Genomic DNA, 23,715 nt, shown 5'->3' with positions numbered 1-23,715 from the left:
TCGAACAACTTAATGGGACTAAATTGGGGGGCCCAGATTATCTTCATCCAAGAACTTTAAGGAACTGGCACATGAAATTGCAAGCCTGTTAGCAAGAATTTTTAATGAATCTGTAAACTCAGGGGGTTATACCATATGACTGGAGAAATGCTAACATAGTTCCTATTTTTAAGGGGGGGGGGGGAGGTGATCTGGGTAACTGCAGACCTGTTAGTTTGAGATCTATAGTATGCAAGGTCTTGAAAAAAAATTTCAAGGAGAAAGTAGTTAAGGACACTGAGGTCAATTGTAATTAGAACAAAATACAACATGGTTTTACAAAAGGTAGGTCGTGCCAAACCAACCTGATCACCTTCTTAAAGAAGGTATCAGATTTTTTCTTTTTTTAGATGAAAGGAAGCACAGTGGATCTAATTTACCTCAATTTCAGTAAGGCATTTGATACAATACCATATGGGGAATTAGCTAAATTGGAAAAGATGGGGATCAATATTAAAATTGAAAGGTGGATAAGGAACTGGTTAAGGGGAGAGTACAATGGGTCGTACTGAATGGTGAACTGTCAGGCTGGAGGGAGGTTACTAATGGAGTTCCTCAGGGATCTGTTTTGGGACCCGTCTTATTTAACCTTCTTATTACTGACCTTGGCACAAAAAGTAGCAATGTGCTAATAAAGTTTGCGGATGACACAAAGCTGGGAGGTATTGCCAATACAGAGAAGGACCAGGATATCATACAGGAAGATCTGGATGACCTTGTAAAATGGATTAATAGTAATAGGATGAAATTTAATAGTGAAAAGTGCAAGGTCATGCATTTAGGGATTAATAACAAGAATTTTTGTTAAGCTGGGGGTGCATCAGTTGGCAGTAACAGAAGAGGAGAAGGACCTCGGAGTATTGATTTATCATAGGATGACTGAGCCGCCAATGTGATATGGCCATGAAAAAAGATAATGTGGTCTTGGGATGCATTAGGCGAGCTATTTCCAGTAGAGAGAGTACCATTATACAAGGCACTGGGGAGACCAGACTGCACACAGTATTCCAGATAAGGTCTCCCATGTTTGAGAAGGATGAAATCAAACTGGAACAGGTACAGAGAAGAGCTACTAGGATGATCCGAGGAATGGAAAACCTGTCGTATGAAAGGAGACTGAAAGAGCTTGTCTTGTTTAGCCTAACCAAAAGAAGGCTGAGGGGAGATATGATTGCTCTCTCTAAATATATCTGAGGAATAAATACCAGGGAGAGAGAGAAATTATTTAAGCTTCAGTACCAATGTGGACCCAAGAACAAATGGCTAAACTGTCCATCAGGAAGTTTTAGACTTGAAATTAGATGAAGGTTTCTAACAATCAGAAGTGAAGTTCTGGAACAGTCTTCCAAGGGGAGCAGTGGGAGCAAAAGACATATCTGGCTTTAAGACTAAGCTTGATAAGTTTATGGAGGGGATGGTATGATGGGATAGCCTAAGTTTGGCAATTGATCTTTTACCATTAGCTGTAAATATGCCCGATGGAATGTTGGAGTGGGATCTGAGTTCCTACAAAGAATTCTTTCCTGGGTGTCTGGGTGGTGAGTCTTGCCCATATGCTCAGGGTTTAGCTGATTGCCATATTTGGGGTTGGGAAGAAATTTTCCTCCAGGGCAGACTAGTAGAGGCCCTGGGGTTTTCCGCCTTCCTCTTCAGCGTAGGGCACAGGTCACTTGCTGGAGAATTCTCCGTACCTTGAAGTCCTTTAAACCACAGTTTGAGGACTTCAGTAACTCAGACATAGGTTAGGGGTTTGATACAGGAGTTGGTGGGTGAGATTCTGTGGCCTGCATTGTGCAGGAGGTCAGACTAGACCAGGGGTCAGCAACCTTTGAGAAGTGGTGTGCAGTGTCTTCATTTATTCACCATAACTTAAGGTTTCATGTGCCAGTAATAGATTTTTACGTTTTTAGAAGGTCTCTCTAAGTCTATAAACTATTGTATGTATGTTTAAGAAGCTTCATTTAAAATGAAATTAAAGTGCAGATCTTATCAGTTTAGTGCAGTGGTTCTTAACCTGGGGTGCACGCACTCGCTGGGACAGGGCTGGTGCAAGGATATTATGCGCTCTAGGCAAAACTTCCACCTTGCACCCATGCCCCGCACATCGGCTCATTTTGAGGGGCAAATCCCACCAAGCCTTTATAGACCCCAGGGGCCAGCCATGCCCAGAGGCTGCTCCCTAGACCAAGTTCCCCCTTCTCTGCCCCCTGAACCCCCTGGAGGGTGCGCAGCCCCCCCACGAGCCTTCCCTCCCCGAGTCCACTCACTGGCTTTGCTGGGCTTGGGCCACTGCAGCAGCTCGGCAGGGAGGAGCCACCTTCCATAGGCACTGGAGAGCCAGAGTATTCCACTTGCAGCAGCAGTGAGCCCCAGCCATGGAGGAGCTGGTGCAGTGCAGGGGGGCAGCAGCCCTGCAAAGGCGGCAGCGCCACTAGTGGGGAGCAGCTATGCCCCACCCACCCCAGGGGCTCCTGCAGGCTGCAGTGGATGTGTGCAGGTGCCAGCCCCCAGGCACCCTACTGGCTCCGCCCTTGCCCTAGGATTACCATATTTCAACAATCAAAAATACTCCAAGTGGAGTGCTGAGGCAGCAGGAGGGGGGAGCTGCGGGAGGGGCAGTGGCGGCAACAGCTCACACTTCTGGGAGCTGCAGAACCCAAGTGCGGATGCATGTGGGTGGCGGTCCCCCCTTGCCGGGCTCGGGCTCTGCAGCTCCTGGGAGTGTGAGCTGCTGCTGCTGCTGCCGCCTGTCCTGCAGCAGGCTCAGGGCCCCGTGCCCCAGCAGCTCACACTCCCAGGAGCTGCAGAACCTGAGCGTGGGGAGAGGGGAATCGATGGTCACACCCGTCGCTCAGTCTCTGTGGCCTGGGGTTCTGTTCACTCAGCTGGCCGTGCGCTGAGTGGGGCCAGCGGCTGAGACCCAGGCTAGCAGCCATGTGCCAGGCAAAATCGGCTCGCGTGCCAAAGGTGGCGCACATGCCGTAGGTTGCTGACCCCTGGACTGCTGACCCCTGGACTGGACTATCATAATGGTCCCTTCTGACCTTAAAGTCTATGATTCTATGATAAAGAGAGATGCATAACATTCTTAGAATGCTTTGGATTGGTAAGATCCCCTTGATCACCCCACTCTGTTCCCGAAAGGTCAGCTGTATGGACTCTTCCCCTCCAAGAGACTTAACCCCTAGTATTCACTTAAAATATAATCCACAGGTGAGGTCTGGCATTTCAGATGCTGAGCCTTTGCCCTCCTCCTGGGGAAATGCCTTCCTGCAAAAAGTGGCAGACCATCCTCTCCCCCCTCACCTTCTGTCTGGACTTCCCTCTCTGGGTTCCCCCCGAGGCAGACACCCCTGTGTTCCCCAAAAAGGAAGGTGACCTTGATCCAGCTGTGGGCTCACAGCTATGACAGACACTTCCCTGTCCAGCAAACTCCTCCGCCACCTCCTGCTCCCTCTCAGGTTGGACTCGCTTCCAGCAACAGAGCCCTTGGGGTCTGTTCCCACCACAGTGGTCATTAGGACCCTAACTTCTGTCTCTGGGATACATGTCTCTGTGCACCCTAGGACTAGGCCTGTCCCCTACTGAACTACAACTTCCTGGCAGTCAGCAGCTGGGAAGGCCTCCCTCTTACAAGGTGGACCATTCCCTTCCCCAAGGGAGATGATCACAGGACAGGAGCTGGCTCTATCCAGCCCTTTCCACAGGGACCTGCCTTGAGCCCTGGGGCTACAGGAACTGGTCACTACCATCCCTGCTCCCAATGGCCCATTTTTCCACAGCTACTGAGGAATTAAAGAGACACTCACTCTCTCTCCTATTTCCCCAGCAGCACATGTGACTTTACCCTCCCCCCCGGGGCTTTCAGCACAAGATTCCTTCTTGCTGCTAACAAACCCTGGGACAGATTCTGCCACATCAAATCATTCCCCCATAGAAACAGTGCAAAACAGTCAGTTCAGCCTGCAAATTACTAGTTTCTATGTGTACCTTAGCTAAAGGTGCAAGGACCTTATAACCTCCCAACAATTCTAATTCTGCCATTTTTCCTGGTAACAAATCCTTCTCATGGATCAGGTTCCTCCTGACCACAAAAATCTCTGCACCAGGGAAGGTGGAACAGTGTGTGAAAATAAGATTATTTTACAGAATTCTTTGCCAAGCTAAATGAGTGTCATTTGAATTAATTCTGCAACTTAATGTGTACTGTGAATTAGTCTATTGTATTCTGTTGATACTTAAAATTCAGTGAGCTATAAAATACTAAATCAAAGCAGATTTTTCAAGTATCTTTTCTATGTAGCTTGCATGTCATATAAACAGATGACTTGATGCCATACTGAATTGTTCTTACCACTCATGTTGGCTCAGTGGGTCTGCTATTGCTGAGGCCTTGTCAGCATGGGTTTCAACAGTTTAATTACATTGGTTTAAAATCATCCCTTAAATTAAATTCGTCAAAGCCCAGGTGGGACTCTTTGGTTCAAGAGTAGCTTATTTCAGTTTAGTTGTGATAGAAAGAAGACTGGTTTAAACCAAAATAAATGTCCATGCAGCCTTTTGTATTGATTTAAAACAGCACCTTTAGGCCTTGTTGTACCAGTTTGAGAACTTTATTTAATATCAGCATTCTGTGAAAGAATCTTGTTGCTCTGTAAGACAGGATCCCAGGTGCAGGAGATTTCAAAGGTGGCTGCTTTAACTAAACTTTCTTTCTTTCCCTTCACTTCCTCCTTACAACTCTTTAGCAATTCACTACAATTGAATAGCAAACATGCACCAAAACAGCATGTTGGCTTCCAAGGTGGTCTGTGGCTGGGCATAAGTACTTATTAGTTTTTCTTAATATCCATGTAAATATTTTCAAAGGGGTCTCTGTGTGTGTGTGTGTTTGGTTTTAAAAACAAAAACTTCTGTGCAGCCCATGCAAATCTTACTGCTACTAATTATAAGAGCCAGAAAGGAGAGGATTGATTTGAGACTGTAATTTAATCTGAAAACAAGATGAATATCAGTTGAGGTAGTGGCAGAAAAGATATCACTTGAACAGTGGAAGGATGCTGTATAAAACTACACATCTCTAAAGAAAGGAATAGAATATTGCATCCAGTAATTTGATATAACTTTATATTCTCTTGGTATATTAAAGCAGCCCTTATTGGTCTTTCAAAAGTCCAATTTTGTTGAAGGTTTAAAACAAGGATGGGCAAACTTTTTGGCCTGAGGGCCACATCTGAGTATGGAAATTGTATGGTGGGCCTTGAATGCTAACAAAATTGGGGGTTGGGGTGTAAGAGGGGGTAAGGGCTCTGGCTGGGGGTGTGGGATCTAGGGTGGGGCCAGAAATTAGGAGTTCAGGGTGCGGGAGGGGGTTCTGGTCTGGTGCAGAGGGTTATGGGGTGGGTGGGAGTGAGGGCTGTTCTGGGGGGGGGTGTTCTGGGCTGGGACTGAGGGGTTTGGAGAGGGGTCAGGGCTGGGAGGTGGGAGGAAGTCAGAGGGTGCAGGCTCCAGGTGGTGCTTACTGGAAGTAGCAGCATGTCCCCCTCTGGCTCTTACACGGAGGCGTGGTGATGGCCAGGCAGCTCTGCACGGTGCACTGTCTGCAGGTCCTACCCCTGCAGCTTCCATTGGCTATGGTTCCTGGCCAATGGGAGCTGCAGAGCCGGTGCTTGGGGCGGGCCAGCATGCAAAGTCCCCTGGCTGCTCTATACGTAGGAGATGGAGTGGGGACATGATCCTGCTGCTTCCAGGAGCTGCGTGGAGCGGGTCAAGCCCCCAGCCCTGCTTGCTGGCTGGAGCTCGAGGGACGGATCAAAAGGTTTGACAGGCTGGATGCAGGCCGTAGTTTTCGCACCCTAGTTTAAAATAAATCACCACTTGAATAGTGTAATTCTTCTTTTTTTCTTTAATGAGACAGTGATGGCCTAATATAGTACCATGCATTCTGTGTTCAGTAATTACAAAGCCAGTGTGTTAGGCTGAAGGGCTCTAAGTATGAAACACATAAAAGAATATCTTTGTAAAAACCAACAGAGCGCATAAATTTTGCCCTGCAATGTGTTTGTCATGTGACTGACTGCCATTAAAATATTTGGAATAAACTGTCAGAGCACAACTGTATTCAGAGCTAATTACATAAGAGGTCACCGTATAATGACTGATATCACTTGTATTCCTCTCAACTGCCAATTGTATGCATTATTGTATTGTTAACATATTGGTATTATGAACAAATTGCTGCCTGATCGATTCAGTTGTCACAATGACTATTTTCACCTTACAAAGAGCCCAGTAAGGAATGGTATTAAATGCAATTATAGGCTACTGATATACATAGACACCTCTACCCTGATATAACACTGTGTCCTTGGGAGCCAAAAAATCTTATCACGTTATAGGTGAACCTGCATTACATTGAATTTGCTTTTATCTGCCGGAGTGTGCAGTCCTTCTCCTTCTTCCCTCCCCCCCCCCCCCCCCCCCCCCCCCCCCCCCCCCTCCCGCCCCGGCCGCTGGAGCTGTGCTTTAGCGCGTTATGTCCAAATTCATGTTATATCGGGCCACTTTATATCGGGGTAGAGGTGTACTTGGGGAAGCTGTTAACCTAATTCATAGCTCATCTTGTTAGAAAACCAAAGTCATTGCTTAGCTTCTTGTCCTGTTCTTTATTAAATGTTAGTATTTACATTTGTCTTTCAAACAAAAATGGCTTTAGTGTTACATGAAAACCTGAATTTTCCTGTGACTGTTTAACTAACAACGAGCACTTTAGAAATATGCATTAGTCCTGCCAAACCAAATTATCCCATTGCTTGCTATCCTTTGTCTCTTAAAGTTTGATTGTCCAACTGATGATAGTTCAATGACTTTAAACTGTTAGGCTGCCTTTCTTTACTAACTATGCTCTTAGAGTCACAGTGGGAACTATCACCTTTGATCTTACTGAAGCATGAATGAAGAGCTGTGAATGAGCTCCAAAGTTTCTCTCTCCTAGTCCAATAAAAGAGATTACCTCATCCATTTATTTTATTTTATTTTTTTTTAAAAGGAAGTGTTGCTTCCCTGTGGTGGGATCCTGTTCAACGACTACTCTTCTCTGGAGCATCTGATCACAGCATTATTCTGTGGGATATTGGTGGAAGGAAAGGCCGAACACTGCTGCTTCAGGGCCATCAGTATGTAGCAGTGACTTGCCATTTAATTTTTTTCCAAATACCGAACTAGTTTGTGGGGTTTCAGAAAAACTAAATGTGACACGCTCCCAAGTATTGTGAATAGGAACTAGTCAAGGTAGCATATTTCAGAGCTCTCTCTGAAGATGGTGATGAATGGGGATTGGAGGGAACAAATCTCAGAGCAGCCTTCCTGTCATGGCTATGACTTAAATGTGGGAAGTGAGATCAGAATAAAAATAGTTCCCAGAATAAAGAGGTGGGTGAAAGTACTATGACTACCTTTGTTTACAGTGTTGTAGCTGTGTTCCATCTAATATTGGGAGTTTTTGCTGCATGGAGGTCAAGTCCCACTGCTGTAATGTACCCTTCATAAGGATGCTTGTGCAGGAAGGGAGTGGAAATGTACAATGACATCTGCATAGCAGCTTGAATATGTACAATCCTTTGTTCTAATGCTTCCTCTTCATCTTAGACACTAGTCATGAAATCACAGAATTATTTTATTGGCGTAGTTAGTATTTTAAAAGTATCTATGCTGACTTCCTGCACTTCTCACAAGTGCACATGAAGTCCCACTCCTCTGTGCATTGACATGCAACTGTTCACTTTTACATATTGGCTACAATAGTGTAATTTGACACCTATGTTACTGGAGGATTTTCCACTGCTTCTTTCACTCCTCCATCATGTATCCTGTTGGGAAGATTGTGTGTATCAACTATTAGTTTTTCCTGTCTAATCTCACACTGGACGATGGTGGTGGAGTTTTTACAAAGTGTGGGAAAAATCATTCTATTTCAAAAGCAGTGTTTTTTCTTTCTGAACTGAAAACTGCAAAACAGTGAAAATTCAATGTGACTAAAAGCATGGAGATCCACAGCAGATTTCCATTCTGAATAGCTATATCAAAAATAGATGTTTTTGTTTTTTTCTATAAGTCACTCTTCCTCCTTGAACGTCTGTGAGTGAATACCATGCTTAAAGGAAACGAACGTTGAATCACAATAGCTAGGCTTGGCAGGATTCGATTTTTATTGGTAAATGTCAGTAAACACCAATTTCTGCCCCCTCCCCCCCCCACACACACAGAAAAAATAATTCCCTCAGTAATAAAGAAAGTTTACAAGGAAGCAGCATTTTTTGTACTTTGTCTGAACTTGCTAGTTTGACTTAAAGATATTTACCTCATTTATTTGACATGTGGTGGTTTTTGTTTGAACAGTTAAAGCTTTATAACATTTTATATCGACATCTACTGTTAAATAATTATTCTGACCACGCTGTGGTTTGACTCCTCCATAATTTCCTGCAACTGAAACAACATAATTAGGTGAAAATAAATATTTATCTTTTAAATTGAATTCTGCAAACCCTAACAACTCATATCAGCAAAAGAGTTTCCAGTTGAATCTTTAAGGACATAATTCCTTCGTGGCTATCTTCTCACAATTGTCTCCTGATAAGTTGGTATTCTGTTGAAGAGCGTATTTGCAGTTCTGCTCAGTTCAGACACCTGTCACCTGAGATGCATTCCATTTGTTGTTAGGCTTCACTAGTAGAACACTGACATGATGCTGTATCTTCAGCTTACAGGTCAAAGCTGCTGCTTCCTATGCTAACACTTTGTTCTATCGCAGCTACTTCAGTGCTGAGATAACACTAGACAATGAGGATACCAAGTCCTGCTTCTAAACTTTGATTCTCTGTTTCAAGCACTTTAGGTTGCCCCTTAGTGGTCTTGCTTTAAAATCATTCGATAGCTGACAATGCCTGGCTATTGACATTGTTTTCAGCTTTCCAGGTGACTCTTAACAAGTCTGGGTTTGAATTTTTAGGGATGTTGCTTTTGCTTAAATGTTCGAAAGAATAAATAGTGTCCACTTTGTTTACAGTGACAAGGTGCAGGCCATTTGTTACATTCAGCTGACACGGCAATTGGTCTCATGTTCAGCTGATGGAGGAATTGCCGTTTGGAATATGGATATCAGCAGAGAAGAGGTAAGCGCAAATGCTAGGTCAAAGGATCTGGTGCTGCCACTTTGTGAACTCTGCAATGGCTATGCTTTCCAGGTTATTCTGTCCTAGATCAGGGCACCCCAAGTTAATCAAGCATTGGTAACTGGCCAGGAATCAGAGCTCAGTGCCTCAGCTTCCATGAAAAGTATCAGATTACCATAAAGATAAGGGCAGTGACAAAATCCACGAAGACTGCAGAGCATTGTTCAGTGCAAGCCTGGCCATGTGGACGAAGGTGAAGCTTTGCATGTTGAAACCAAGTCCCCACAGACCACACTTCCATTTTAAAGACAAGGATGGACCACATCATAGATCTGTGCCATGCTTGACCTAAAGGCATACCCTCTCCACATCTGTTCTAGTTAATATAGTTGGAAAGAATCCTGTAGGGTCCTACAAGACGCAGCACCCTATTGCAGACTGTGTATTGAATTCCCTGTAGAGTTATGCAGACTTGACAAAACATTTCCTTTTTTTGTCTCAGTAAAATGGTACTGTAGTTTACCCTTCCCCTCTCCTCAAAACTAATATTAAAAGTATAAAAGTGACTCACCAAGTAGCCAGATTTTAAGGAGCCCTTGATTACTAAATATAAATGACATACATTGAAATATTGTTTAAGCAAGGCTTGAGACCCTGTTCTGTGTTAAATGTTCCTTAGTGTATTATGAAATAAAGTGCTATAGAAAAAAATCTGTGTAGCCTGTGAAGCTGTAGTTTCTTGCCACCAGTACATTAATGCTGTCAGACCAACCAAAAAATGGCTTGGTAATAGGCTGCTCTTACTGCTTTTTCTCTGCACACCCTGTTTTCTTTGCAAGGATCTTCAAAGCCACAAGCACTGTTTTCATTTGACATATATTGTGGTAGCACCTAGGAGCCCATGTTGGACCAGAAGCCCCAATGCTAGGTGCTGTACAAAGGGAACAAAGAAGTGACTGCTCCTGAGTGCTAAACAAAGGGCTTGCCTACATGATATGTAGTGCATTGGTGTAGTCCTGTTGATATCAGCGTGCATGAGAACTTCTAAGGTCCATGCAGGTCAGTTAGTGCATAGCATGCTGGTGCACAGTAGAATCTACACCTCTAGCTGGTGTGCACTAATGCACAGCATGGACAAGCCCATAGATTCCTTTTCCTCCAGAATCTGTTAACCAGTTCAGGATCAATATAGGGCCATATCTACACTACCATTTTTTGTCAGTATAACTTCTTTGGCTCATGGGTGTGGAAAAAAAACACACCTCAAGCAATATAATTTACACTGGCAGAAGCACTGGTGTCAACAGTGCTATGCTGGTGGAAGAGCTTCTCCCGCCAACCTAACTACTGCTGCTCGTGGAGGTGGGTTTTTATGTCCATGGAAGAGCTCTCTTGCATCAGCATAGAGCGGCTATACGAGTGATCTTACAGCGGCACAGCTGCATTGGTACAGCTGTGCCGCTGTAAGCTCTCTAGTGTAGACATGGCCTTAGTCACTACATGGTGCTGTGATAAAGCTAAATACACTGACTCTGACGATTCCTCTAGAGCAGTGGTTCCCAAACTTGTTCTGACGCTTGTGCAGGGAAAGCCCCTGGCGGGCTGGGCCGGTTTGTGTATCTGACGCATCTGCAGGTTCTGCCAGTCGCGGCTCCCAGTGGCTGCGGTTCGCTGCTCCAGGCCAACGGGAGCCGCTGGAAGCGGCGGCCATTACATCCCTCAGCCCACGCCGCTTCTAGCAGATCCCGTTGGCCTGGAGCAGCGAACCGCAGCCACTGGGAGCCGCGATTGGCGTAACCTGCAGATGTGTCAGATACACAAACCGGCCCAGCCCGCCAGGGGCTTTCCCTGCACAAGTGTCAGAACAAGTTTGGGAACCACTGCTCTAGAACAGTGAGGAGACGATTTTATGGAGCTTAAGGTTTTTTTGTTTACCAAGTTAAAGATCAAAGTATAGACTAGACAGTCTTTATGCACTAGAGCTTTTTAGACCCTTGTTGATGACATGTTGAGGAAATTCCCAAAACTAGTGGCATAGATTTTTTTAATGGGAGTTTAGATTAAACTTTGGTAGTTTTTAATGTTTTATCCCTTGGTTTATCTATTTTCTGCCATTAAATGGAGATTGAGAAATGAGAAACAGAAGCAGCTGAACCAATAGTGGAAACCCAAATGGGCAGGAGATGAAAACAATGGTCCCTGAAACTGTTATCACCTTATTATTGAAATGGAGACAGTCTTTCTTTCTGACTGAATCACCACACACCCTCTCACGCACTCGTGCTCTCGCTCTCCATTTGTCAACAATCCTGGTTAATTAAGAATTTGCTACTCTCTTTTATTGATGCATCTGTTGTAGGAAGGTCCACCAATGTGATAGAAAAGGGAATGTTAGTGGATATCACTTACTGTTTAGTCTGTTGGGGAGATGGAGCGTCATAGAATGTGGAGAGACCATGACTCAGCAGTCAGTGTAGGTGGTCAGGGTTATTCTGAAATTTGAGATGGAAAGTGAGTCACCATAGAACAATTTCTCTTTTTCTGTTCTCTTGGGCATAAGTTGCAACACTGCAGTGGTGTGGAATTTAAGGGAGTTAAACTAACCTTGAAATAGCTTCCAGGGTATATGATCCTTATCAGATGCATGGGACTATTTACCCAAAACATAAGGAGATGCCCTAAAACTATTATTATGTGTTGTCCCACAAATATACTTTACTAAAAAGTGCAAATATTAACTTCAGAGTTATGCTTTGAGTACTTTGCTATAGTGCAGTAATATCTGAGAATGTTAGTACTACTTAGCATGTCTATTGCTCACATTATCCAGAGAGCCCAGTATAGTCAAGCATCATTTCCAGATAGGGAAGCAGAGGCCCATACTTGGAGTGAGGGTAGGTGGGATGCAGCTGATAAAAGTTTTTTTCTCTTAATTGCTTCAAAGGCTGCAGCCCCAGGAAAAGGACATGATGAGAGTGAGAGCTTCTGAGGGAGTAATTAATTCACTGTAGAGTTTCTGTATCTCAGATTACTTTATAGCCATTCAGAATCATCCTGGCAGCAAGACTGAGGGATCTACAACTCTTGCAGCAATCTAATAAATGAGATGCATCTTAGCAGGTTTTCTCATTAGGGCAGTAAGAAGAAACGCTGTGGGGTAAACACTGTGCGAGAGCACAGATCTTGGTAACTATTATTATGACTCCTGCACACAGCTCAGCACTGAATTCTCAAATTGCTTTTTGAGTGTGACTGAATGTAAAGCAAGTCAGGGTTTCTTTTGTATTGTTTTGTAATGTCCATAGCTGACAGGGCTCGTCTCAATAGTTATTTAAATTTCACTGTACATCTATCTTCATTTAAAAACAAAAAATGAAAACCTGAGCTGTTCATAACCTTGTTGATTTGCATATGTGCTAAGAGTATTTATTTCTCCCTCCCCTGCTAGGCTCCTCAGTGGCTAGAAAGTGATTCTTGTCAAAAATGTGAACAGCCTTTCTTCTGGAATATAAAGCAGATGTGGGACACAAAGACACTAGGGTTGAGACAGGTGAGGATATGGTTGTAAATCGCTCATGATGGTGCTGTTTGTGGTGGTGGTCTATTTTTATACACTTCTTCCATACTTCTAAACTTCAACTCCAATCCGTCTTTGAAAAGAAAAAAATGAGTAGAAAGACATAATATAAAGCTGTAGAGGTCATTGGTGTCTTCATTGCTGGCAAAGTATTGTGAATAAGGAAGTCTCAGCTTGGTGCTGAAAAGTTACCAAGTACAGTAAAGAAAAGCATTAAACTGAGTTGTCCTGTGTGGGGAATAGTGGGATTGAAAGAAAGTAAAACCTGTTTTAAGCACAAGTGTGCATGTAAGAGAGAGTTAGTTAGTAAACACCGAATGCACAAAATGGCCTAAGAGCTCACTACCAAAATGTTAACCTTAAATTGAGCACCTTGTGGTGCTGAAGCACTAATGGCCTTGCCCTCCTTCAGTTATGCCAGAGTGTGAATCTCTTGGAAATGTTGAAAGGAACCTCCTAAATGTTCCAGAGGAAATCCACTCACCCCCCCTACCCACACACACACACACACACCCCTCTTGATGATAGTGAAGGCAAGAGTATAATGAACATCTTTCATTTGTAAGGCACTTGCCCTCAGATCTGTTGGAGAAAAGTGATGTAGAGTATATGGGTAAAATCCTGGCCTTATTGGAAGTCAATGGCAAAATTCCCTGGGGCTGGCATATAACCCAGGGTTTCTTGGTCCTTGGTTACGACTGGTTCTGAAAGGTAACTGTCATAGGAAGCTACACAATTTTTTTTTGTCATCCCTCCTGTTGATTTGGGAGTTCTCAAGTAACACTTCATGTCTTGAAATGTTCATTTTATTTTAATTCTCCTGTGAAGCATCACTGCAGGAAATGTGGTCAAGCAGTATGTGGCAAGTGCAGCACTAAGCGGTCCAGCTACCCAATCATGGGCTTTGAGTTCCAGGTCCGTGTCTGTGACTCTTGCTTTGAGTCAATCAAAGATGAAGAGTGAGTATGCTTAAAGATCTGATGTTGTTCCATTACTGACTTTATACACTAAAGGCTGAAACTTCTGGAGGAACCTAACTGTTGGCTTTAAGTTGTCTGTATATGTTTGATTACAACTCTGGCAGATGTGGCTCATCTGTTTGTAATCAGCCTTCTATTAAATGCCAGAAACTACATACCATCTTTATAATCGATGTGTAAATAAGCAAATCTCACTTATGTATCCAATACCTTCAGGTTCTAATATGCAGCCTTCTCACAGGAAAGAATATGCATAAGGTACTAGCATGGAAAAATTATTAACCTCTATCTTTCACAAGGCAGCGAAGAACATTGATGCCTCACAGTCAGGTTAACTTGGTTGTATTACATTGGTAGTTCTTTTGGGGCTGCTTTGCACACATTTTGAAGGGAGGGGCAGGCAGAAGAGGAACAGCAGGCACTTGCTTAATCTAGTAACCAGTACAGCTGGATGAAAAGTAGACTTTACAGCTGTTAAATGTCAGCAGCAAAGAACTGTATTCTTCTGTACCATGTTCCTATTTTCCTTTGTGCTGTGTTGAGGGACTTCCACAAATCAAGTGGGAGCCCAGGTAAGCACGTGTCACTCCTGTAACTAGTGTACTCTGGGCAGAGCTTACTGATTATTTCATTGTCATGTAGGTGGGCAATGTCAGGTTTGACGTACTAGCTTTTCAGAAATTTCCCTGTAAATGCTTTATTTTGTATTGCTGCAGTGGCATCTGGTTTTAATGTCTAATAGTTTTTAATTAAACTGTTTTCTCTTTTGCTAGTCGTACTTCCCTGGCAACCTTTCATGAAGGAAAACACAACATTTCCCACATGTCTATGGACGTTTCTAGGGGACTAATGGTGACCTGTGGAAGTGATCGAATTGTGAAGGTAGGATTAGTCTACAGGTTACGTAACTCACTCTTTTACTTTGGGTTTGATGATATTAATAGTTTATGCACTCCGTCAGTTATTTTGTCTTTCCCAGTGGTTGCAAACACTTAATCAAGCTGGCAACTTCATGCTTTGTGGACAGCAAGGTTAAGCCTGAGTCAAAAACTTAGTAGTATTTAATTATTGTAGTGAAGGACAAAGACTTTCTAATAATCGATCCCACTACTGTCATTCAGCCAATATGGTGAATATGCAGGAAATTCCTCATGAATTAAAAGCACTGTTTGTATAGTTTTGAGTAGCAGTGTCTGTAAAGCACCATACAATAAGGAGATATGGTCCTTGCTTCCAAGGAATCTGAAATCGAAGGGCTCATTGAGCTTCAGTCTCATTGAAGCTCAATGGAGAACTATTCGTGTCATAGAGGTTTGGAGGATTTTCTCTAAATTATGATAGTTTATTTGTTTTGCACATCGTCAAAGTATGAAGTTTCTATAGATAACTGGGCTCTTCACAGACCCCAGAGCGTCAGTGTTCTCTAATCACAGTGATTTCATAGAGATCATCCAGTCTTAATAAAACTGTGTTTTCAGTCTCATACTAATCAGATTAAGACATGAAATGAACTGCTATTTAGATTCCGCATCTTCCAAATGAGGAACTTAATCTCAGCTTCTCTTGCTGATAGCATACATTCAGCAAAAGGGTTTGTCAGCACATGCCCAAGGACTTGCATTTTAAAATGTTTTGCTTAAATACCTGTTGTCACTCCATTTGAAATGACTGTAGAGGAAATTAATTATGTCTGGATGCAGTTTGGGGATTTAATTGTGGAACAGAGACAGCTTCAGGCTCACAAATATCAGATAAAGTCTTTACTTCTCAAATAGTTTTTCAGCACTGAGGAATCTGTATATGTTCAGTTGCCAGGTTGATATTCCATCTTCAATCTGACACTACCCAACTTACTACTGTTTGATACCTATCTTCATTTCCTCCTGTTCCCATGTCTCACTATACTTTGTCTCATCACTACTGTGGCTGGCTTGGCAGATGAGGATCTTGACACTACCAGTATGTTTGTTTGCCTAGTGCCTGCAAGTGTATCCTGGAGTGTCGGAAAGCACGGAACGCTCCTGTAACACACATTAGACAAAGCAAGTGGAGTGCCCCAAGCAGCAGTTTAGAGCACTACTCGTATAACCCTTGGTCAACGTGCCCTATCTCTAGCTCTACTGCAGTGGTACTCAATTTCCTTAAGTCATAAAACCTTTTGATCATATGCTATACTGTGGTTATACTTCCTGCAGATACTAGTAATGGAGCAGCCCAGTAACTTTTTATGCTCTTCCACAGACAGGCTTATGGGGAAAAAAAACAATTTTGGCTTTGGAAACCCTCTTTGTTAATGTTCTATAGCTCTGTAACAACGTGCTGTGCAAGCTAGTATCCTTTCTTCAAACATAGTTTGACTATGTTGGTTCGCAAGGCTAGTATAATTTTTAGAAGGTGACCAAGCTGACAAACAGCGCTATTTCAGTGTCCTGTTGAATGCTGATTCTTTTAGGGCATATTGTTACACATGTAGCCAAAAGAATATTAGAGTAGGTCTTATACTCTTGATTTTAATACTATGTGATGTGCTGAGTAGCTTCCCACATCTTGTTTTTTCTTATAGATATGGGACATGACGCCAGTAGTTGGTTGCAGCCTTGCAACTGGCTTCTCCTCACGCTGACCTAGGACCTGACAGGTTCATGCACCTTATGTACAGCAACATGCACCGAATGAATGAAATTCCTCCTAAGAATATCGTCACAAAAGCACTGATTGCTGGATCCTTTTTCTCTTGCTCTTCCAGGATGGACGGTTGCCTTTAGAAGAGTTTTGCTCTACATAGGCTTCAATGAGAATCACCTTGATGCAAAAATGCAATTTCGCAGCCTGTTGATATAACATAAAATGGCTTACCTGCAACATGACACTGCGATAAAAGGATCTGTCATAACTTGGTTTACATGTAGTGTTAACAATGTGCTTTCTCTGCAGAAATATCTTGTACAGTAGCTAAAGGATTATCAGAGCAAAATGAGTTTAGTTTTTTCAGGTTTGTGCAAATAGTAAATACTGTCCCTTCCAGTAAGCAGTCCCCCATTGAACTCTTTGCCTGGGTGCATCTGTTTAGGCTGCCTCTAAAAGGAGTATTGGTTATAACTTTGGATGAAGGAAAGACTTATTGTTTTGAAGCAATGTTTGAATAAAGGAGCAGGCGTTCCCTCTGTCTTGGGGTGGCAGTAAGAGTAAATGCTTGACATAAGAGGTCCTGATCTACTGGCTTTCTTGGAGTGTCATCTGCAAGTTCAGTTATTGGTAAAACTACTTTAAAATAATCTGTTCTCTTCAAATAGCTTCTGAAGTGTCTGTAAATAATCTCAGGCTTTTAGACATGCTGAAGCTATATTTTTTTTCCCCTCTTCTTGGCTAACACAACTGAACTTTTGTAGCTGTTATTTAGTAGATAAGCTGCACATTCTCAGTAGTGAAGGCAGCCCACAATATGTCACAAATCTCACATGCTCATACAGTATCTTTACAGTGCTGTTAAAATGGGGGGCTATGCAAGCCTGTTGTCTTGGCTATAATCGCTAAAATAAAAAGCTCCTCCTACATAACTTTAATGAACTAAATTTTTATGTGGAAAAGCTTAGTTCTCCATTTACCATGAAGAAACTATATATAGCTATAGCATTAGCTTAATTACCACCTTGTCTGTCTTTTGAAGAAAAATTAATGTTAAACATTTCTAAAATTCTCTTAAGCAATAACTATGAAGATACAGAATATTTCTTGAATAGTTTGCCTGAGTTCAGATGAGGGCTGTTAATCTTAAATGCTATGTGCACTGGTGGTCCTTGCCATTATAAACTGAGTGAGGAGGTCTGACGTTTTCGTGGATTGCACGATTCCAGCTGGCATTTACAGTGAACTTTTAGGGAAATATTGCCATGTACATTGGTCTGTCAAGTGCATGAATTATCTACGTTCCATAAATATTAGGATATATGTAATGCCATAAGGTTGTCATACAAGAGCTTATTAAACAATTTTTGAAAATGAAATTCCTTTAACTTTATCATGATGTACCGTGGAGTTGCAAAGGAGATGGGAGTTCATTGGATTTTCATAAAAACTGATGTTATAGTGTATTATGTAGTGAGGGAAAAAGTATGTGCAGGTCAGCTCTTTTTGTCGCCATTGGAGGTGATACGTTCATTCTTGCAGAAAAATTGAGGTATTGGAAAGAACTGCCATGATAGCCTTACAGCAACACCCAAATGGTGCTGTTGACACTGCTGATTTAAAATCATTGTCATATATTTTTGATATGCATTTATAGCCTGCTCTAGCTAGTGTATGCTAATATCATGGGATAGTAATGTCATGGTCTTATTGTTTCTGAAATGCAAACTGAGTAAGATGGTAGATTCCATGCCACTAAATACCATCTCTGGTATATTCTTGATTCACATATTTTGGAACTGGCTTTATGACTAACCACTCTCCAGAAATATTTTGCTAAAGGATATTTTTTTTAGCTTGATACTTCCTAATTCTTCACACTTCTCATAGCTTCCCTCAGAAACTGGCGTCACGCTAGTGTTTTGGTTTATCCTCTCAAATTTGAAATCTGAATGAGTAAATGCTAATTTAGAGCTTTTGGCAAGTCTGTATTAGGAAAAGGAATACATTTGTTCAATGATCTGAAACGGTATTGAAAAGAATATGTTGAATGTTTAACATTTGAAGAGTTACATTGATTAGTTCCATTCCTTGCTACATGATGGAAGGTTTTAGCATGAAAACAGAAGTCTTTCCAAAACTATCATGTGAAATATCATTTGTGCCAGAAAGGACCTGAAGTTAGGTAATGAGCTAATGTAAATCAGGGAGGAAATGGGCATTTAGGAGAGAGGAATGAAAACACTGGAAGAGAAAATGAGGAGTTTTCTTTTTTCCCCCATACATAACTTTTTTTTGTTCCAATCACATAGTTTAATACTAAACATTAACAATAAGAGATCTGTGAAAACATTCTTCTCCATGGGTCCCTCTACCCAAAAAAATCAAGATGGGCTATATATTTACAATCCTTTTAATAATTCCTTACTTAGATTACATTGCAGCAAAAGTAAAACTTGGGGAGGTTTGGAGCCACGTTGTAAGTTATGTGCCTCAAAGATTTTGGGGTAGGGATGCACACCACCTATTAACAGGAACAGGAGCTGTGCACCTGCCTTGGGAAATTAAACTATTTAGATTTGATAATGAATTGTATGATCTGAATGCTAGTTGATTTGATTTCATTCTGTCCCCTATGTCAGTCTGTGCTACTGGGATAACCTCTTTCCAGCAAATAAAGAGCTAGCACCCACTAGCATCAGCTTCTTTTAATGTTCTCTTGCAAAACAAATTGGCATTTTGGCTATCTAGCACCTCTCCCATATTTAGCATTTAACTTTTCCCTTTGCTGTGAATAATTCACCCATCCATGGCAATCTAATTAAGGTTTTACCACTGGATAATCTATAATCTGCTACATAGCTTTTAAATTTAACAAATATATTTTCTATAACAAATATATGAAATTAATGTAGTTATAGCATCACTTAGATATAAGTGATTATGGCTGGCAAAACATCAGTTCATCACAAAAATAAATCTTGAGATTTAACAAACCAGTCATGCACTGAAGGATGTTTGTTTTTTTTACACAAGCAATACATTTTTGAAGAAACATACTGTTTTGTGCAATTTAAAATACAATAACTATTCCAATGAGTTCAAATGTGCAATTGTTTAGGAGACTTTTGAAGCATTACCAGTTTCTTTTGTATGGCCTTTTTTCATTGGAGGAGCAAAGGGTACCATTAATGTATTTTAAGTCCCTTCCAGCTGTGTTTCTACAAAGTACTGTACCCCACATAGTTTAGAGATGCTAGATAAATCTTGCTCCTGCTTCTGATTTTTTTTAACTTTGAATACACATATAATAAAACTTCTTGATGATCACTTAATTTATTCTGATGACCTATCTTCAATTGGTCTTCATTGTTGCAGGAAATATTGGTAAATAAACTACACACAATGTTCCCGTGCTTGTGAATGGGTGGATTAAAGCAGGATCCAGGCTTTTGGCTGGAAGGTGTCCTTTAGACCCACAGTTGGAATCAGATGGTTTGTAAAGGTGCCCTATACCCAGAGACTAGCGCACATTGGCAGGATGGAGCCCGTAGCACCACTGAGCAGCTGCTGATTAGCTCTAACCTTGCTGGCCAGGGGCAGCCACACTGCAGAGTGAAGAGTTTTGAGGAGAACGCAGACTTCTCTCTCCCTACCCGCTCACTTCTATTGTTCAATTATGCCAGAAGAGGACATCTCCTTGTCCCTAATGGAGTTGCTTCTCCCCCATCATGCCATGCTGGGAGATCTTGCCTATTGATTGGCTTAGTCTCAAGAAAAGAGCCTTTCCGAAGGTTGGAGGGAAGGCTCAAATCCTGTACATCCCTCTTGGGTCAAGAATATGGGGGAGGGGAGAGCACTGCACTTTATCATGTAAAATAATTGGAAATCTATTTGTAAGCCATGTAAAAACTGTCCGATTTTAGACTCCCTTCATTTGAAATGCATAGAACAGTGGTCAGCCTCTTCCATAGCAGGATTCCCCTTCCTTTTAGCAATATGGGTCACAATCCCCTGACAAATTTTTTTTCATGACCCCAGATTGAGAATTCTCTCCGAACAGCTTTGTGTACCGAAGCATTTTTCAGAATGGGTAGTGTTAAGGCTTGAGGCTACTTTTCTAGTTAAAATGTAGCTGAGCTCTCTACTCTAGTATTCAGTGCATAAGATGCAATCAGACTAAGCCTAAGCCCTCTACATTTTTATTTTATACTGTATTGTTCTTCCTGTTGGTTCTGAGAAGAATCTTGTTAACCATGCAATATAGTACCTCTAATCTTTCATCAATAAGACTATTAAATAAAATGACCAGTTTAGCTTATGATTTCTATTACTCTCCCCACCCCCTCCGAGAACAATATTGATAGGTCCTGCAGCAGCTCTGAGCTGTATGTAAAAATTTCTTTGCTCTTTTTCAGTTCAATAGGGGAAAAAATTGGCTGAGAACATAAGGTCAGCTCCCACCTCATAGACTTTAGGGTCAGAAGGGACCAATATGATCATCTAGTCTGACCTCCTGCACAAAGCAGGCCACAGAACCCTACCCATCCACTTCTATAACAAACACCTAACCTATGTCCGAGTTTTTGAAGTCTTCAAATTGTGGTTTGAAGACCTCAAGCTGCAGAGAATCCACCAGCAAGTGATCCATGCCCCATGCTGCAGAGGAAGGCGAAAAGCCTCCAGGGCCTCTGCCAATCTGCCCCGGAGGAAAATTCCTTCCTGACCCCAAATATGGCGATCAGCTAAACCCTGAGCATGTGGGCAAGACTCACCAGCCAGCACTCAGGAGAGAATTCTCTGCAGTAACTCGGATCCCATCCCATCACAGACCACTGGGCATACTTATCTGCTGATAATTGCTGATAATCAAAGATCAGTTGCCAAAATTAAGCTATCCCATCATACCATCCCTTCCATAAACTTATCAAGCTTAGTCTTAAAGCCAGATATGTCTTTTGCCCCCACTACTCCCCTTGGAAGGCTGTACCAGAACTTCACTCTTCTAATGGTTAGAAACCTTCATCTTATTTCAAGTCTAAACTTCCTAGTGTCCAGTTTATACCCATTTGTTCTTGTGTCTACATTGGTACTAAGCTTAAATAATTCCTCTCCCTTCCTGATATTAATCCCTCTGATATATTTATAAAGAGCAAGCATATCCCCCTTTAGCTTTCTTTTGGCTAGGATAAACAAGCCAAGCTCTTTGAGCCTCCTTTCATACGACAGGTTTTCCATTCCTCGGATCATCCTAGTAGCCCGTCTCTGAACCCGTTCCAGTTTGAATTCATCCTTCTTAAACATGGGAGACCAGAAGTGCACACAGTATTCCAGATGAGGTCTCACCAGTGCCTTATATAACGGTACTAACACCTCCTTGTCTTTGCTGGAAATACCTCGCCTGATGCATCCTAAAACCGCATTAGCTTTTTTAACGGCCATATCACATTGGCGGCTCATAGTCATCCTGTGATCAACCAATACTCCAAGGTGCTTCTCCTCCTCTGTTGCTTCCAACTGATGTGTCCCTAATGTATATCTAAAATTCTTATTATTAATCCCTAAGTGCATGACCTTGCACTTTTCACTATTAAATTTCATCCTATTACTATTACTCCAGTTTACAAGGTCATCCAGATCTTCCTGTATGATATCCTGGTCCTTCTCTATGTTAGCAATACCCCTCAGCTTTGTGTCATCCGCAAACTTTATTAGCACATTCCCGCTTTTTGTGCCAAGGTCAGTAATAAAAAGGTTAAATAAGATTGGTCCCAAGACAGATCCTTGAAGAACTCCACTAGTAACCTCCTTCCAGCCTGACAGTTCACCCTTCAGTACAACCCATTGGAGTCTCCCCTTTAACCAGTTCCTTATCCACCTGTCAATTTTCATATTGATCCCCATCTTTTCCAATTTAACTAATTCCCCATGTGGAACCATGTCAAATGCCTTACTGAAATTTGAGGTAAATTAGATCTACTGCATTTCCTTTGTCTAAATCTGTCACCTTCTCAAAGAAGATCAGGTTGGTTTGGCACGATCTACCTTTTGTAAAACCATGTTGTAACTTGTCCCAATTACCATTGACCTCAATGTCCTTAACTACTTTCTCCTTCAAAATTTTTTCCAAGACCTTGCATACTACAGATGTCAAACTAACAGGCCTATAGTTACTCGGATCACTTTTTTTTTCCCCCTTTCTTAAAGATAGGAACTATGTTAGCAATTCTCCAGTCGTACGGTACAACCCCTGAGTTTACCGATTCATTAAAAATTCTCGCTAACAGGCTTGCAATTTCATGCACCAGTTCCTTTAATATTCTTGGATGAAGATTATCTGGGCCCTCCGATTTTGTCCCATTAAGCTGTTCAAGTTTGGCTTCTATCTCAGATGTGGTAATATCCACCTCCATATCCTCATTACCGTTTGTCATCCTTCCATTACCCCTAAGCTCCTCATTAGCCTTATTAAAGACTGAGGCAAAGTGCTTATTTAGATATTGGGCCATGCCTAGGTTATCCTTAACCTCCATTCCATCCTCAATGTTTAGTGGTCCCACTTCTTCTTTCTTTGTTTTCTTCTTGACCCTACTGTAAATTAAGTTTTAGCTAACATGATCTTATTTAATGAGATCTGCGGTAACCTCTGCTGGCCATGTTATAAGGTAAGTCTAGTCTTGTTTGTAAATGTGATCATGCTTTTTATAGTACCTTGATCTGGCAAGTGGGCTTAAAAAAAAATAGTAGATTCAGACTGGCTTAGTTAATCCTGAGAAGTAATTTTCATGTATCTGAACTCTACAGAAACCAGAAAATCGCTTCCAACTTATTCTAATGACTATAGTAGCACTGCCCTGAAAACAATGATGAGATGCCTACTCTTTTATTAAGTCTGACCTCTGAGGCTTTCTCCTACAGGTGTTAGGGGAATATCACCTGCAACAATCAATCACAGTGAGCCCTTCATAGGGCCTGTATTGAAGGTGGCTTTATAACTGCACGTATACTAGCAGTTCAGCTGATTGGCAGGCGGAGGCCCACAAGTGGTTTGGCATAGGCTGACCCCTACCAAGGCCTGTGTGTGCAAACTCATGTTTTCATTCATGTTCAGCTGCACGTATCTGCTTGAAAAGTGTGTACATAGGTATCTACACAAAATCCCAGAGAAAGAGGTGGAGTTGAAGCCCCTCTGAGAATCTGGCCCTAAATCTCATTTTTTTATGGAGAACATTGAACAATAAGGTGACCCTTATTTTTAGGGAACATCCTATATTGCCCTGAATATTCTTGTTTTGAATACCTCCATTGATTCGTGCTCCTC

The 23,715-nt window shown here is 42.0% G+C and overlaps 1 protein-coding gene across 1 annotated transcript in view; it reads left to right on the top strand.

Annotated features, from left to right (window-relative positions):
• Positions 1-17,154, top strand: part of WDFY1 (WD repeat and FYVE domain containing 1) — a 52,322-nt gene extending 35,168 nt beyond the window's left edge. Inside the window, exons 7-12 of the mRNA XM_050964091.1 lie at positions 7,088-7,214; positions 9,107-9,212; positions 12,661-12,762; positions 13,618-13,748; positions 14,543-14,651; positions 16,333-17,154. Coding sequence (XP_050820048.1) covers positions 7,088-7,214; positions 9,107-9,212; positions 12,661-12,762; positions 13,618-13,748; positions 14,543-14,651; positions 16,333-16,392 — 635 coding nt within the window. The 3' untranslated portion in view covers positions 16,393-17,154. The remainder of the gene's footprint in view (positions 1-7,087; positions 7,215-9,106; positions 9,213-12,660; positions 12,763-13,617; positions 13,749-14,542; positions 14,652-16,332) is intronic.
• Positions 17,155-23,715: the final 6,561 nt, after the last annotated feature.

The sequence above is a fragment of the Gopherus flavomarginatus genome, chromosome 8 (assembly GCF_025201925.1).
Source record: "Gopherus flavomarginatus isolate rGopFla2 chromosome 8, rGopFla2.mat.asm, whole genome shotgun sequence".
Lineage (NCBI taxonomy): Eukaryota > Metazoa > Chordata > Testudines > Testudinidae > Gopherus > Gopherus flavomarginatus.
Note: the sequence above shows the minus strand (reverse complement) of the source record. Positions and strands in the feature narration are given on the sequence as shown.